This window comes from Brachyistius frenatus, unplaced genomic scaffold, assembly GCF_029030835.1.
Source record: "Brachyistius frenatus isolate BFR_SWC_R1_liver_20210118 unplaced genomic scaffold, ASM2903083v1 Contig_2, whole genome shotgun sequence".
Taxonomy (NCBI): Eukaryota; Metazoa; Chordata; class Actinopteri; family Embiotocidae; genus Brachyistius; species Brachyistius frenatus.
Window position 1 is genome coordinate 5453504 of NW_027210601.1, and position 16497 is coordinate 5470000.

Sequence of the window (16497 nt, forward strand, 5' to 3'; positions counted from 1 at the left end):
ACAATAAATAGAAACATAATTCTTCAATATATATATATATATATTTTTTTTTTTGTAAAGGCGAATACTTATTTATTTATTTTTTTAATAAAATCACAAAATGGGCAACGTAGTCAATAATTATCCCGATTGACCTCCAATAGCCTTTAAAAACCGGGTTGATAAAGAAACGGAAGCACATCAAGCTTCTGATAAAGTAGGTTGTTTAAGACTACCCTGACAAAACGAGTTTAGTTGCTCCGACCTCGAGGTAACGTTGAACCCTGTTCTGTACTCTACGTACATCCTGGAAAGCCTAGATGTCTGAATGTGCACCCTGCACGGGTGGGACCGTGCGACGCATGCACACGGAGCGTGATTGACAGGAAGACTGAATCGCGAAAGTGTGATAACGGCTGACGAGAAAGCGAAACTGCACAGAGCTTAAACTTTTAGAGTTGGGACAGTGTCCACTTTACTGGCATGTCACATGTTTCAATGCGTTTGTCGCCATCTTGCGGGCTGTCAATGCAACTTTGACTTCAGACTTAAAAAAAAAAAAAAAAAAAACTTATGGTCCAGAAATATGCAACAAGTCTGCTCGACCGCCATGTATCGCACCGTCCAGTAAAACAGCAACGCCTTGCGTAGATTCAGACAAACTCCAGACACTTTTTTGAATTTTATTAACAAAGTAACTTTATTTAATAAAAAAATACAAGTAATTTTGTCTCTTTTCAACTCAGCCTCCATGTTCTGCAGACAGAGAGGACTGGAGCACGAGTAGTCATGGTGTGAAGAACTGTATTTATCTAATAAACAACAAACAAATCTGCAAAGAAAACCCTTGAATCCTGATGATTTCGTTGTGCCAGACCTAATTGGCCTGGCAGAGGATGTCGATACGTCTGCATGACAGAGATGTGTGCAAGGTGTACAGATATAACTCTCAAGGCTCAAGAGGGGAAACAAAACCTGATACACTTCAGTGCAAAATAGGTAACAAGTTTAATATATATTATACCAGTTGCAAAGCAGCATCAAAACATGAACACTGACAAATACGATATGCGTTTCTTAACATTCACTGTAGTGTGTGTGTGTGTGTTTGTGCAAGATTGTCTGGGCTGTGATACATCCCAGCTGGCTCAGCATCTGCAAATATGTGCATGAATGAGTGCATCATCTCATGTAGTGTGTAATGGCTCGCAAGGTATAAAGAAGGGCCCCCTGTAGCCGAGCTTCCATCACTATTAGGTTGGCGTGAACCTGTGAGAAAGAAACACAAAGCATGTCATTACCTCCAGCTCACCAGGCGACCCACTTTCACGTCCCGTCTGTAACGCTTCCTTCTCCGACAACATTTAAAAAGCAAAAAAGGAGAAAGAAAGGATACGCCGAAACGCCAAATGATTCATTTCTTTGGTCGAGAAAGGCGAGAGACGACGCGTTAAAATGTGGAAGGATTCGGGACTGGAGACACGTGTTTGAACTCGTTCGTACCTTTTCAGAGTGTCTGAAGTGTCTCCAGAAATTGTGGTAAACGCGTGCCGTGGTCTGTTCAGGGTGGCAGGCCATGGTTTTAACGAACACCTTCAGAGAGCGCTCCAGCAGCACGTTCACGCCGCCGTAGTCGTAGTCGTCATAGCTGCGTGTACGAAGTGCCACAAAAAAAAAAGAAAAAAAAAAGAAAAGTGTTAGCGCCAGAACAGAGAAATTGGTAAAAAGTAGTTTGCAGATGTGACGGCTGATTGTTGTACTGACCGAATCCCGTAGAGGCAGTGGATGTAGTTCCACAGGGCTTTTCTCAGAGTGTGCGTGTCCACGCCTTCATGCATGGCCATCCTGTGGTAGGTCAAGGTGCTCACAACCTGCAAAGTCATGTCATCGTTTGCGTGATTCATCCGATTTGCATCAGGAAATCAGCGCATGTACAGCGATCACACCATAATCCCAAGAAATGATTACATCATCTGATTTTTTTTTTTAGGACAACCAAGTGTTTTTTTTGTTTTTTTTCAACTAAATTGCATGCTCCTCCTTTATAGGGCTGCAACTCATGATTATTTTCATTACTGATGAATCTACTGGTTATTTCTGGATCGATCGATAAGCCGTTTGGTCTTTAAAACGTAAAAAGAAAAAAAGTGAAAATATCAAATATCAGTGTTTCCCAAAGCCATGAAACATCTTATTTTGTCCCGACCAACAGCGCACAACCAAAACATATTCAGGTTATTATCACGGAGGACTAAATGAACTAGAAAATGTTCACATTCAAGAAGTTGAATTTGGAGAATTTTTACAATTTTTTTCAGTTGAAAAAAAAAACCAAAAATACAAACGATTAATCAATTATCAAAACATTTAAATTTATGTCCATCAACAAATCAACTAATATTTGTCGCTCCACTCTCGTTGGGTACCCACAACAGGCTGCATGTTTATGAGCGGAGAGTAGTTTTCCCGTCTGCGACACTTTCCAACAAATGATGTTTTGAGGAGCAAAACCTGTCCAGTAATTTACACAAAAAGCAAAGATTAGAGAAAGGAAACACCGCTCTGCAATACACATGCAGGCAATTGATTTCCAGCCACTAATTAGTTCCACTTGTAGGCCCACAATATCACCTCGAAACCTCAGTTTCAGCTGGTTTACGTTGCGTTTCACTCGCAGAAATCTCCCTGAAGCAGGCAGACCCGTCATGTTAGCCACGCAGATTTGAAAAATCAACTCATTGGCGTTTACTTCTATGAAATATGGCGGTACCTGAAATTTCTCATCCAGGAGCTGACCCATGTCTGGCAGCAGTCTGTTGACCAGAGAGAAGCCGTGGTCCTCCCATGAATAGTCCTGCACACGAGACACTGACGTTAACGAACATGTCCGCATGAAACGGAGCGCACGGTCAACAGGCCCCGAACGCTGGAGGAAGTCACAGTTAAAAAAAAAAAAAAAGGGAACGCATGCAAAATATATTAATCTAAAACCTGTGAACAAAACAAAATTGCCCCCCCCCAACTACCTGTGCTCTCATGGTGGGTGGTGCCTGCTCCCCTCTGGGGGCGAAGTCCTCGTATCTGAACTGTGGTTCCTCCACCAGACGCAGCACCAGGTCAGGCGGAGCGCCGCGCACCACCGCTAAACAAACACAACGAAGAGGAAGCAGTGAGTCAACAAGCGTCGCCTGGGCGATGCCGAGGTAAACCGGCGTGTCCGTACCCGTTGGTATGCTCTCGCTCCTCTCCCTTTCAAAGCGAGTGACCATCTCCTCCTGCGTGCACTCCTCCTCCTCCTGCTGCTGCTGCAGCTCCGCCATCCGCTTCATCAACACCTCCACCTCCATCGTGCCGTCAAACAGCTGGAGAAGAGCACAAACAAAACAAACACTCTGCTTAACTGTAATTCAACAATGCGAAGTGACCGCTGGCGAAATAATGCTGGGGTTAAAAATCGAACGCCTCCACACCCGCCGTCCTGGTGACATTTCAGAGCCGTGATCGAGAGGGGCGTCCGACTTACCTCCTGCCTGCCATCCTCGTGTGCAGGGCTATGAGGGCTACAAGGAAGGTGACTGGGCGACGCGGGTTGGAAGGTGTAACCGCCGACGTGGTCGGGTTCGGGGTTTAAACCGCAGCCCCATACGAAGGAGCAGAGGGAGTGAGCGTGGGCCACGAGGACCACGGCGTGTACGAGTTCGGCCAGTGACCAGCGAGGCTCTGCTCCGGGACACACCAGCTCCTGCGGGGCAGAGATGACGGATGATGGGTAAGTACAGTTTCAGGTGGCAGGTCTGCTGGATGACAACAATGTTGTTCTACTGATCAGTTAGTTGGAGGAGGGAGGGGGGTCATCACTTTCGTACAGACTAAAACATCTCCGTTACTGAAGGGAGTGCTGTGAAAAAAAAAAAAAAGATTTTGTTGCCTCCTTGATATTTTATGCGGATTCGTCAAAAATCGAATTTGACCAATATTTTGGTAATCTCATCAACGTCAGCACCCGAGTGAGACACATTTTCGGGACCCCGCAGGGATCCAAATGCGGCGAGTAGATGGGAGCAACGACTGTGTTGCTGCGGGCGAGACATCCGTCTGCTTTTGTCTACTGCAGAACCAAAGTGCAATTGTTGCATCACAACTCGGGTCATTTGCACTAAATGTTTTCCCCTCAGACGCCTCAGAACATCTCTGTTGGCTTTTGGACGGTAGAAACCTGAAAGCCCTTTTGAGATCTTTTTGGAGCTTGAAAGACAACAATGAGCTTCATTTTCGACCCTGAGTCAGTTACTGAAAGGAACCAACAAGTTATCACAAGGTTCGTCATCACCTGACAATTTCTAATGATTATTCCTGCGTGTCCAGACATGTGCACAGGCACCGTTTTTTTTTTGCTCTCTTAAATTTAGGGGGGAAATAAAAAAAGTAAACGTGCATAAACATTTGAGGAACGGTTGCGTGTTTGCTGCAGGACTTCAAAAATCATCACGATGGCTCATTTGCCAAGGGGTTCCCAAACATTTGCATACAACTGTATCTCCTACTTGCATTGCAGACTTTAAAAAAAATTAAAAAAAAATAAAAATCAGCGTTATTTCGTTAACTTTGTCTCCATTTGAAACACTTAAAGAAAGGCAAACGTTTCTTTACACGGCAACGATCAGATAGAATAATAAACCGTAACGATGAACTGAAATCACTTCTGGACTGCAACGTGCACTACATTTGCCGTTTAGCATAATATTTGATTGCCCTTAGTGCGAGTCAAATTTATGTACGACGATGTTGCCTGACAAATTCGCAAAATGGCACACAAAAAAAAAAAAAAATTTCCAGTGCTCCCCACCCAAAGATCCCACAACCTCACGAGTCACATTTTATAAAAAGGGCAAAATTACACGAGTCAGTGCGTACGCCAAACGAAGGCGACAAAGTGTCCGAAATATGAATCTACGGCTCATTATAGGGAGTAGTGACGAGGCCAGCGAGGGAGCGAGTTTGGATGCGAGTCAGGAATTTACCACGATAAAAAAAAAAAAAAAATACCGCTGCGATACGGGAGCGAAAGAGCAAAAGAGAGAGTCGGCGTGAGACGCGGGTGGGCGAGCGGCTGATGCGTCTGACCTGGATGTGCTGCTGCGTAATGAGCCACGGTCGGTGTGCCAGCAGCTTGTTGAGCGTTTGCAGGCTGCGGAGTTTGGCGGGCGCCTGCCCGAGGCCGCTCAGCCAGCTCTCCTCCCCTCCGGCGTCCAGGAAGCCGGCGCTGTGCTGCTGCACCAGGTAGGAACAGTGGTGTCGAGCCGCGGCCTGCGTGACATCAGGAAGAGTGTGAGTTAACTTGGGGGGGGATGGGGAGGGGGAGAAACACGTCACCGCCTTCCATTAAAAACAAAAGCGTGACCGCCGGTCTCATGTGCAACGACTGCATGATGCACAGGAGCCGCCCGTGCTCGTAAATACCAGGTGCTCAAAGGTTAACGCCACGCGACACGACCGGACTCGTGCTGGTACGTCGCTTTCAGTCCAGCGGAGTGGCATTTCTGAAGCGCCGGTTAAATGGCAAACTGCAACCAGCTTTGAGCGCTTTATATTTCGGGTGTGCATTAAATGAAAAAAGGTCCCGTCCGAGTGCAAACGCACAGGATCGCGGATGCCCTAAAGGACACCCGAGGATACACCTGATGCATCCTTGAAAACCCTTCCGACGAAGGACTCTGTAGATTTTAAAATGATTCTGGACATTTGGATCAGTCCTTCGGCAGGATTTGACGACGTAGCGTCCTAGGGAAAAATAAAAAATAAAAAAAAATGTTCATAGGCAATATCTGCCAGTGTCTTTCATTTTCAAAAATGTGTATTTTTCTTTAACAGTCACCTCTAACTAATCGAATTTGTTCATTCTTTTTCCAAGAGGTAACTAGATCTCGCAGCAGTCAACCTCAACAAGAAATGATAAATACAAATATATTATTGGAAGAATATTTTTTTAGAATGAGTCGGTAACCCAAAACACAATTATAAAGCACAGCATTATAAATGATAAAAATATCTGGTTGAAGTTGTGCAGATCATCGCGTAAAAAGTGTCTTAAAAAAGAAATGAAAATACGTACAAACTCGCATATGCAGCTCTGACAATACGATGCATTTGTTTGTCAGGGACCTTTTCAAGCATAGTGATGCAACTTCACTTATTGGGACACTGCAGTCGACAACACCGTCTGAATGCATTTACTAATTGGTCTAACCAGGACTTTCGAAGCAGCGGGCTGCAGTGGAAACAGCATTACAGCAATATTAACATTACTGTGGTTCTATTTTGCAGCGAATGAAGGGAGCAATGTACCAACATAAAGCCACAATTGTCAAAAATGAGTACGAAAAAAAACAAACATTCCGGGACCTTTGACTTATAAATAAAATAATAATAATGGCAGTCTATTTATTTTCAATGTTTATGTTGTCAGCCCAAGATTTAAAAAGACAAAGTACCTATAGCCTTTCACACACCAATTAAAGGCTTTAGAGCAGGGGTCTTCAATGTTTTTCAGGCCAAGGACCCCCAAACTGATAGAGAGATGGACCAGGGACCCCCTACTATATATATTAGCTGTGTATCTTATGCCACTGAATGTTTGCATTTCTGATTGAAAGATGACATGTTGGATTCATGTTAATGTGTATTTAAAGATATTTAAATTTGTGGGGGAAAAGTTTTTTTTAAATAAAAGTTTTCTCATCAACCAAATATTTCACGGACCCCCTGCAGTACGTCCGCGGACCCCCTGTTGAAGACCTCTGCTTTAGAGCGTTGGTAGCTCTTGTTATTGTTGCCTCATTTGACAGAAAAAGAATAAATGTAGATGGAAATAAACAGAAGACATATCATATGGTCACTACCATTTAAGCATTTGCACACCGGCTCAAGGCTTAGATCACATAGTCATGACTTTTTGGACATTGACACTTTTTCATAACTTGCAGTAATAAGGTCCAAGAGTCATGACAGAAAAATGTAACAAACAAAAATCTCAATTGTTTAGAGGAATTTTTTTTTTTTTTTTTTTTTACTACTGTCATGATGCGAGAAGGAATTATTGGGAGTAAAAATAATAAAGTGACCAGCAATTACATTCCCGCATAAAACACTAATCAGTGCAACTATATCCGGTATCGGCCTTGTATTAAGAACTATATATTGTTTGTTTATGAAGCAGCCGAGTCAAACAATAAAAAAACAACCCAGGGGGATTGTCCAGCTGTAGTTACTGATAAAAGGACTACAATATTTATTAAACATTTTCTTCCCTTACAAATACTACTAAATTCACTTTAATTCTCGTTTTACCACAACTGCATGTTTTACACTGTGTAGTTTACTTGTGTGTTTTATGCTGCTTGTACAGGGACGAGGAAAATCTAAGCGAGTCATCAAACAACAGAGAGAAGTGAAGCTACTTTCACAAACAAAAACATGCTGAAAAGTCTTAAAAAAAAAAAAAAAAAAATTTAAAAAAACACCAAAAAAAAGCTGACTCCATTTTACTGATTGTGAAACTATCAAGAGGATATTGAGGATCCTTATTTGAAGTTCTCGTTTATTGTGCTTTTCTTACCATGGCAGCGATGTAGTGTCTCCAGTGACGGGGCAAAGGGCCGTCCAGCTCCAGCAAAGCATGCTGGGTCCTCAGGAAGCAGCTGAGATAGGCTGGATGCAGCGCCATCACCATGGTGATATGGTCCACACGACCCAGAGAGAGAAAAGATTCAATGAGGATGTCCTGGTTCGGCCCGTCTTTCAACATCTAAAGAGGAAAAACGAGAAGAAGAAAAAAAAAAAAAAAAAAAACCTGTTCAAAACTGTTTCTTGTCTTGAGGACTTTTTTTTTTTTTTTTTTCACATGATGGTAAAAACCTTTTCCACAACATTGTAAACAAGCAGATTTGTGCCGCGGAACGTGTCCGCGGCACGTACGACACTGCACTTTCCCCTGTGGAAAATTTAGAGCGAGTCACATGAAACTCAGCATGAAGCTGATCAGTCATCAGCTTTAGCAACACAAGTCTGGTGTTGCATCTCCTGAATGCTGAAGCAACAGGCACGGCTGTATTGCAGCACAACAGTGAACCTTGGGGTTTACGGTTTGACACCTTGGTTTTTATACATGGTCATTCGGTCCTAAAAACTGCCACACAAAAAAAAAAGGGAAGACGTCTGCGTCAGCAAAGATAACATTATGCTAAGCAAATGTAAAATAAAACGTGAAGAATGTGTGCAATTTTTGTAAGGTGGTTATTAGTACACTTATTTAAGTCACATCAATAGGAAGGAATATGAAAAGGCACAGCAGGCACAAATATGAAGTCAGTGATTTGTTTGTTTATTATGATGGCAGCCGGCAACAAGCCGTGTAAAACCTTGGGATTACAGATGGGAGATCAGCTGTTTGCCAACCTGACATCAGTTTATGAGACTTCTAATGTGCGGAGACTGAATGTGAAAAATTGATATCCATAAACATTTAACAGCAGAGAGGAAAAAGATGTTGCCTGCCTTAGCTAGGGGAAGAAGGAAAAAAAAAAAAAAAAAAAAACACACCCACAATTAATTACCCTGGTTTCATAACATTTTCCTGTGCATTTAAAAGACAATCATTTTTTTCATTTGAAGATAAATCATGTCAGATAATATTGTACCATAATGGATAACCCATAAAATCTGAAAGATGTCGTGTTTAATAAATTACATACGCACCTCTTTTGCAGGGATAAAGGCACTTGGACCCGATACCAGGGCCCGAGGTACTTCAACTCCTTGTTCCTAGTGGAAATGAAGAGTGCACGGCAATTTAAAAAAACAAAAAAAACCAGTAGACTATTAAAGAGAAAAAAATAAGTATTAATAATTCTGAGGCTTATTTATTTATGCAATTACTCCTCAGGCTTATTTAATGTCTTTTAAACCTTTCAACCCTAATGCCCTGAATAATGTCATTAAAACTGCTTGTTCTGTCTGACCAGGAGCCAAAAATTTAAAACAGAGTTCACTGTGATATAAAACCAAAACAGTCGGCAAGTTCTCCGAACCGAGAAGCAGCAACTAGTTTGGCAATTTTGATATAAATATGTTAAGTGAATAATTTGTAGTGATTTGTCAATTAATCGATTAGTTGAGCAACAAGAAATGAATTACAAAAATGCTGGTAATCCATTAATTGCTTTAAGTCATTGTTTAATTAAAGCATGACAAAATGACCTAATTGCAGCTCGTTTAATGGGAATATTTTCTGGTTCCTTTATTCCTCCAGGATATTAAACCAATATGTTTTGGTTGTGGACTGCTGGTAAGGACAACGAGTCATTTTAGGCTGCACCTTGGGCTCTGGGAAGACTGGTTGAGATTTGTCACCATTTTAAAAACCAAACAACTCATCGAATAACGTGAAACTAAGTAGATTAATCAAATATCGTTAGTTGCAGCCCTTATTGTTTGATTACTTTTCCATGTATCTGTAACTTTTTTTTTTCTTCACCTTCGCGTTGAAATGTCAACATTATGGACTTAAGCTTCAATGTAAACACGCGTTTAGCAATCTGAATTAAAAGGCAACTTTTAACATTTGGTTTGACTTTTTTTTTTTTTTAAATGTGCAGACAGTTTGAAGCCCCTCGACTAGCTCCAGTTAAACTGCAGCAGCCGTGCTGTAACTGGAGAGACCCGTTTCATAACCTGTAATCCACAACAATGACATGAGTGCGTCAAACTCACCGACATCCCCGCGAGATCCGAAGCTGAATCCGACAAGTCAAGTTTGTTGTTGCCGAGAAATAATAATAATAATAATAATTTTTTTTTTAAAAAAGGCGAATCTAGTGAGTGTGCGCGTCAAAAGCAGACTGGCCTGGTTTCTGGAAGCTACAGCGGGACTGAGAGGCCTCCGGGGGGGGGGCGTGTCTGCTGTGTTTTCACGGGGCACCGGGAGGGGGCGAGGCCGGCCGGCCGGCCTGCTTGTTTGCGGACACACCACCAGAGTCTTGCGTCACCTGCCGTTCAACGTCTGATGAAATATCCACCCGTGTGGGAGTAATGCTAAATTACCATCAGCTGGTAGCTGTGGACGATGATCCGCTGACGGGTTATCATTAATAAATGATCAACTCATTCATCGTTCACCTGATATTGGAATTTCAATAATAAAATTTAAAAAAAAAAAAAAAAAAAAAGATCAAAACGCTGGAGTATTATGAACACATGTCCCCGCGGATTATTTATTTTACATTTCTGCTGGTTTGAAAACATTACAGCGCACATTAAATGTCAATCATCCCCCCCTGAACAGATTTACCTGCGCGATCCGCAGCAGCTCGGTTGACTTCCCCCGTACCTCCTGCAGCGGACAGGACCTGGACAGCCGAAGCAGATGCAGAAGAGTCTGTTTGCTCAGCCGCGTCGAACCGGGCCGGTCCGGTCCTAAACACAGCAGGACCTCCTGGCTGAGCTCCTGCAGCGCCGCAGCCCGCTCCTCCTCGTATCTGCTGCACAGCCGGGCCAAGCTCTTCACCGTCGGGCCGGCATCCGATTCAGAGTCAGGCCGGCGGCGGCAAGAACCGGACGCTCGTCCCGGTTTGTTTCCCCCGTTAACCTGGGACGTAAAGCCCGCCGCGGAGTTGCTGGCCATGTCCCCCTCCCCGCCCCTCCTCCTCCCTCTCAGGTGTCCCGCGGCGCACCTGGTCCGAGTTCACCTGGTCGTCACGGAGCAACCGCTAGCCCGAAGTATTAACCTGCCGCTAACGTTAGCGCTACGCCAACATTTAAGTTTTCCCTCACGGCCAAATATACTTGAGGTGTCTCTCGTCCGACGGAACACCTTCAAAAGCAGCCAGGAGGAGGAGGAGGAGGAGGAGGATGGCGGGGGGACGTCCCGCCTGTATTCCCGGCTCCCTGTCCGCGAAGACAGCCGGCCGGTTAGCTCGCTAAACTAGCTTAGCTGCTGTTCGCAGATGCTGCAAACTTGTTGTTGTTGTTGTTTTTAAACACCGCATTTGACGGCGGCTCGCTCATACAAACACCGTGAGCCGGCGGTCTGCGTCCGGACTGGACTCTCTGCACATGTCACGGTCTAATAAAAGTTTAAAATAAGCTCGCATCAGGCAGCAAACGGGACTCGACGGATTTCACTGGTTCAGATGTAGGAAGAGCGCGTTCCTTATATGCGACGTCATCGTGACGTATGCGAAACTTTCCACTGATGAGCTCTTGCAGCCGGTCCCACCTGTCCCTTTAATTTGTACCTGTTTTAACTGTGTATCTTGTGCCAAATTGATGGAATAGTCTATATTTTTCTATTTTCAATAAATGAACCGTGTGGGGTTTTTTTTGTTGTTGTTGTTTTTTAATCTGTCAACGGCCTCTACTTCTAAATACTTCACCTGTTGTGCTAAAAAAAAAACACCTACAAAAAAACACCTAATTGATTGTTCATTAAAACGGGTTTTTAATCAATTATGTAATCTATAAACTTCTACATTTTCCATCCATACCAAAGGTTTAACCAATGTCTTAAAAAGTTATTGTCAACCAAAAAAAAACCAACTCTGAATTTAATATGAAATAGAGAGAAGAGCAAATACATACAATTGATCACGTTAATTTATGTTTCCATCAGTCAGCAAACTGATTGCTGTGTATTTGACCTCTACACTACTTTCCTCAATGCTTTCTTTAAAGGGGAAGCCGGCACTACGCTACTGATCCGGCTTTGATTTTGAGAAGAACTTTTCCACTTAAATGTCTTAATGTTGAATCACAATTTCATTTTGATGATCTTTAAACCATCCCAGCTCTTCTGGTCCTCATGCCCTCCATGTTTTGGAGTCTTTGACTACAGGAATATTCAAATGTTGTTGTTTTTTTTATGCCCCTTTATATTAAATTAACTGAAACTACATACATCTGTGTGGAATTCTTTGTGTCTTGTGTGCATTTGTGTCTATCGTAATTTGGCATATAATAGTTTCACAATTTTATGTTTACTTCCTGAATCACCTTTATTTAGGAAAATAAAAACATCAATGGTGTATCCTTATAAACAGACATTTATATTATATTAATTTACCGGAATATATATATATATATATAAATCATATATAATGGTGGATAACTTTTTGAGGAGGTAAGAGAAGAAGGAAAGAGGAAAAAGCTGGAAAGATGACAGTGAAATATGAACAGACAAACAAGTGAAAGTGATGTGCTGCTCCGTGTGACACAGACTCTCTGGGGATCCGGGAACTTCAACATTGTGGCAGCAACAAAGAAAAACCCTTCCGTGTACCGTCACCGTTTCCCTATGAGGGAAGACCTTTATTAACAAACACACAGGCTGGCTTTGGAGGATGACCTTCGCGGCACGTACACACACACACACACACACACACACACACACACACACACACACACACACACACACACACACACACACACACACACACACACACACACACACACACACACACACACGCGCATAAAGGCGTGGTCCCCATGGCAACCGGCGCTTCGGGTCCCAGGAGACCCAAAGGTAGAAGAAGGTAAGACCAAGACAGGGGGAGAAAAGAGGTGGTTTGGAAATTTGGGGAGAGCTCAGGGTACAAGCAGAGGTCCGGGTTCACACACACACGGGTCCCTCTTCAATATTTTACAGGAAGTAAACATTTTTGTGTATGTGTGTGTGTATGTGAGTGTGTGTGCAGATGTATAGGGGAGAGCTGGATGTGAGTCCTCAGACGATCTTGTTCTCCAGCAAGGCGATCCTCTTCGACATACTCTCTAGTAAGATTTTGTCAAGGGCAGAAACAGTGAAGATTGTCAATGAGACAGACAACATAACAACAACATCAAAATCCTCCCTGACAATATAACATCTCAGATCATTTCACCCGTCGTAAAGGATATATTTTTTTGTTAGTGCCTGTAGAGCATCTTCTACTTTCTTTTGGAACTTTACAAGGGAGTTACATTCACAAGGGTCCTCCTCTGTGGGGTCAGAAAGCACAAGTTCTAGTTTTTGTGTTATGATACCAGTGTGTACAGTGAAATAACAGAAAATGATGCAATGATTGTCTTTAATGGAAACCTCTGACCTTGACAGATGTTAATCTGCAGTTTTTTGGCGATCTGGGTCATGGTCTTGAAGTCGGCGGTGTAGAAGTAGTGCTCTCCAGTCGGCTCGGAGGCGATCTCTTTCAGCTCATTCTCAACTGCGTTGCCCACTCCAACAGCGTACATCTTAATGCCTGCAATGCACACACGTGTTCCCTCATCTGACTGGAATAAATACTGTATGTACTTTGTGAGTCTGCTTTCACTACACTCTTGGATTAATGTGTCATCTTCCCTTCCCCTCTTACCGTTTTGTTTGGCCTTCTTGGCGGCGTCTCCAATGTAGTCCTGGCTGCGTCCGTCAGTGAAGACGATGCCCACCTTTACAACTCCAGGCCGGGCACCCTGACCAGGGCCGAAGCTGTTGTTTGCCATGTAACGGAGGGCCTGGCCTGTCATGGTTCCCTTCTCCAGATAGGCCATCTTCTTCACAGCCTCTTTCAGTTCTTTTTTGCTGTTGTAGCGCCCCAGGGGAAACTCCTGCAGGGGAATAGAATCAGGATGTTCATAAGGGAGGGAAGAAAGATACTTATCCTGGTGCGCCTGTGAGTGAAAAACCTGCACATACCTGTCTGACTGAGCTGGAGTACTGCACCAGTCCAACATGAGCCTTGGCATCAGAGACGTCCAGTTTGTCGACGATCTGGTTGATCCACTTCTTGACCAGCTCAAAGTTCTCAGGACGCACGCTCTTAGAGCTGTCGATCAGAAACACCACATCTGTGGCGGAGTTGCTGCAAGCTGGTGATGTCAAAAACACAGACACACACACACACACACACACACACACACACACACACACACACACACACACACACACACACACACACACACACACACACACACACACACACACACAACAGAGCATGTTAATGTGGCAGCACAATGATCACGCTTGGACAAATACCTTCAGACACACACTCACCACTGCAGCTCCGACCATCGTCCATGAGGGTAAAGCCATCTTTGCAGGCACACTTGTATGATCCTGGGCTGCTGATGCATACCTGCTTGCAGTCATGATCCCCAGTGGCACACAGGTCCGACACTGTGTGTGTGTCTGTGCGTGTGTGCAGAACACACACGTACACACAGGAGCATACGTGGAGGTGCGAGCACACACACGTACAAAGAGGGGCGTGGGTGGTTGGGGTTAGGAAGGAGAAATGAAACTATGTCAGTTTGAAAATCTAGCACTGATTTTTTTTTAATGATCCACTGTGACCTGCAGATGACCTCAAACATCTTTAATACGTGTGGATAATGCACGAATCCAGTGGATCCTTAAAACAAACAGGTGGAAAATATTGGAGTAGCCTTAAATAAGCAAAATCAGATTTGTTCTCTGTTCTAAATGGAATACGCAGGCTCGTCCAATAACAGTCCAACACTGCGATCATGCAGCTCTGCCCTTTGATGAAGCATCTGCAGCGAGACTGGCTGCTGCAAAGCGAGTCGCAGACAGCAGCCGGAACTGCCGCAGACTGCCGAAGGGTATCGCTAATTAGAGGTCTAATGATTGTCACTAATGGATCGGTAATTACTGACAGATCAGCCTCGTCTCTCGGTTATGCGAGAGTTGACTGAAGAACAGGATCAAAATCTCGTTCCAAAACGTCGTTTCTACCCTAATGCCCTCATGCACTTGGAATTTAAAATGAGTTTGAATGACTGAGCGAATTGTACTGTAATCTTGTTGGGAAGAAGCAGAGGACAAAAGGGCGGGAGCAATACATTGGAATGAGATGACAGTCCTGACACCTTACCCTCAATATAGGGAGGCCAGCGGACAGCTTTCTCCACAGGGACAAAGGCGTGGATAATAATTGTCCCACCCTGACTTTTTCTTTTTCAGCTAGCCCTCACTAATCCTTCTTTCCTGCTGCTGCCTCTGTCCTTCTTACTGTAAACAGGAATAACTCAACATCTCTAGTCCTTCCTTCTTCCCTCTTACCACAGAAGGCCTCCTGGAACTTCCTGGTGAGCTTCTCAATGACGCTGTAGCTCTCCACGTAGTCCACATGGTCGTCCGGAGGGTGACTGGCCATCTGCTTCAGAGTGCTCATTTCCACTCGTCCCACGCCGATGGCAAAAATCTCAATGCCCGCGTCACGGGCACGCTGGGCCACCTCCTTCACGTCGTCCTGGGGACGCCCGTCTGTCACAATAATAGCAACCTGTGACGGCAGAGGTTCAAAAAAATTTTAAAAACCGCAAAGTGACTATTTGGATTATGGGATGAGGTGAACTGCATGTGTGAATGCATCTAAATGTGTGTCAGACCTTGCTGATGTCAGGAGATTTGACCCGAGCGCCCTCGCTCTCACTGAAGGCCACGTTCAGGGCAAACTGGATGGACAGACCGGTCATTGTTCCAGTGGACAGCGGCTCGATTTTGTTCACTGCCTTGACTAGCCCGGCTTTGGTGCGGTGAGTCTTCAGAGACACCTACAGTTCCATAAGAGGACAGTTAGCTCGGCTCAGTGATATTAACTAGTGAGAAAAAATATATAGAAATCACCATATCCATACCTCGTTCTTGACGCGGCTGGCGTAGTTGACAACTCCCACGCGGGTGGCGTTGGTTCCAACATCCAGCCCCTCGATTACCTTTGCCAGGAAGACTTTTACTTGCTCAAACTCTGAAGGGCGAACACTCCGACTGCTGTCGACGATGAACACGAGGTCTGTGGGACGGGTTTTGCACAAGCCTGCCGCTACACAAGGAGAGAGACGTAATCATGATGTAGTCACATTTTCATAACTCATATACATTGTGTAGATTAATTACACATTTATCGTGATATTAATCTGAAAAAGTAGATCTAGATCAAGAAACTGAGAAGAAAGGGAAAAAGTGGAAGGCGTGGGAGGAGCATGGGGAGAAAAGGGGGTAGTGAGAGGAAAAGGGGAGGACTGAGGTGATGGAGGCTGGTGAGACGTATCTGAGAGGAAGTGGGTGGAAACAGAAAAACAGGATGCAAGGAGGCAGCAAAGGTGGAGCGATGGAAAGGTGGAGGCAGAGATGGAGAGAGGCTTGGCCAGACAAAAAAAAAAGGGGGGAAGGACCGAAAAAGAAAAACAACCTTCTTTAAGTATACTTAAAAAGCCTCTTATATTCCTCTTACATAAATATTCTGCTATTGGATTGACAACTCAGCAAATTCAGTTTACTGAAGAAGACCATGAGACGCAGTGTAAATAGCAAAAAAAAAACATCAGAAAAAGTGAGTTGAGATTTTTTTTTTTTTTTATTGGTCAAATTTATATTGAAGCACATAATAGTGCAGAACCAGCTTTAAATGTTGAGCTGAAAACAACCGATGGAGCTACATCGCGTGTTTCAGCGTGAGCTCAGGCGTT

General features: G+C 43.9%; 2 protein-coding genes across 3 annotated transcripts in view; both read right to left on the minus strand.

Annotated features, from left to right (window-relative positions):
- Positions 1 to 640: 640 nt before the first annotated feature.
- sesn2 (sestrin 2) lies at positions 641 to 11179 on the minus strand. Of its 2 annotated transcripts, none has more exons than XM_069695421.1 (11): positions 10325 to 11179; positions 8734 to 8799; positions 7595 to 7783; positions 5104 to 5286; positions 3503 to 3721; positions 3203 to 3341; positions 3006 to 3121; positions 2750 to 2833; positions 1744 to 1850; positions 1483 to 1627; positions 641 to 1248 (listed from the first exon to the last, which is right to left on the minus strand). In XM_069695421.1, exons 1-11 carry the CDS (start codon positions 10655 to 10657, stop codon positions 1162 to 1164), a joined length of 1668 nt encoding a protein of 555 aa, XP_069551522.1. In that variant the 5' UTR covers positions 10658 to 11179; the 3' UTR covers positions 641 to 1161. The 2 variants fall into 2 exon arrangements, with proteins under 2 accessions (XP_069551522.1, XP_069551528.1); XM_069695427.1 differs by having other exon boundaries at positions 642 to 1248; positions 9748 to 10417.
- Positions 11180 to 12378: 1199 nt separating this feature from the next.
- Positions 12379 to 16497, minus strand: part of matn1 (matrilin 1) — a 4981-nt gene continuing 862 nt past the window's right edge. The window contains exons 2-10 of the mRNA XM_069700184.1: positions 15667 to 15851; positions 15418 to 15582; positions 15089 to 15311; positions 14060 to 14194; positions 13703 to 13875; positions 13383 to 13614; positions 13116 to 13268; positions 12928 to 13008; positions 12379 to 12804 (exon numbers count right to left, since the gene is read on the minus strand). Coding sequence (XP_069556285.1) covers positions 12755 to 12804; positions 12928 to 13008; positions 13116 to 13268; positions 13383 to 13614; positions 13703 to 13875; positions 14060 to 14194; positions 15089 to 15311; positions 15418 to 15582; positions 15667 to 15851 — 1397 coding nt within the window. The 3' untranslated portion in view covers positions 12379 to 12754. The remainder of the gene's footprint in view (positions 12805 to 12927; positions 13009 to 13115; positions 13269 to 13382; positions 13615 to 13702; positions 13876 to 14059; positions 14195 to 15088; positions 15312 to 15417; positions 15583 to 15666; positions 15852 to 16497) is intronic.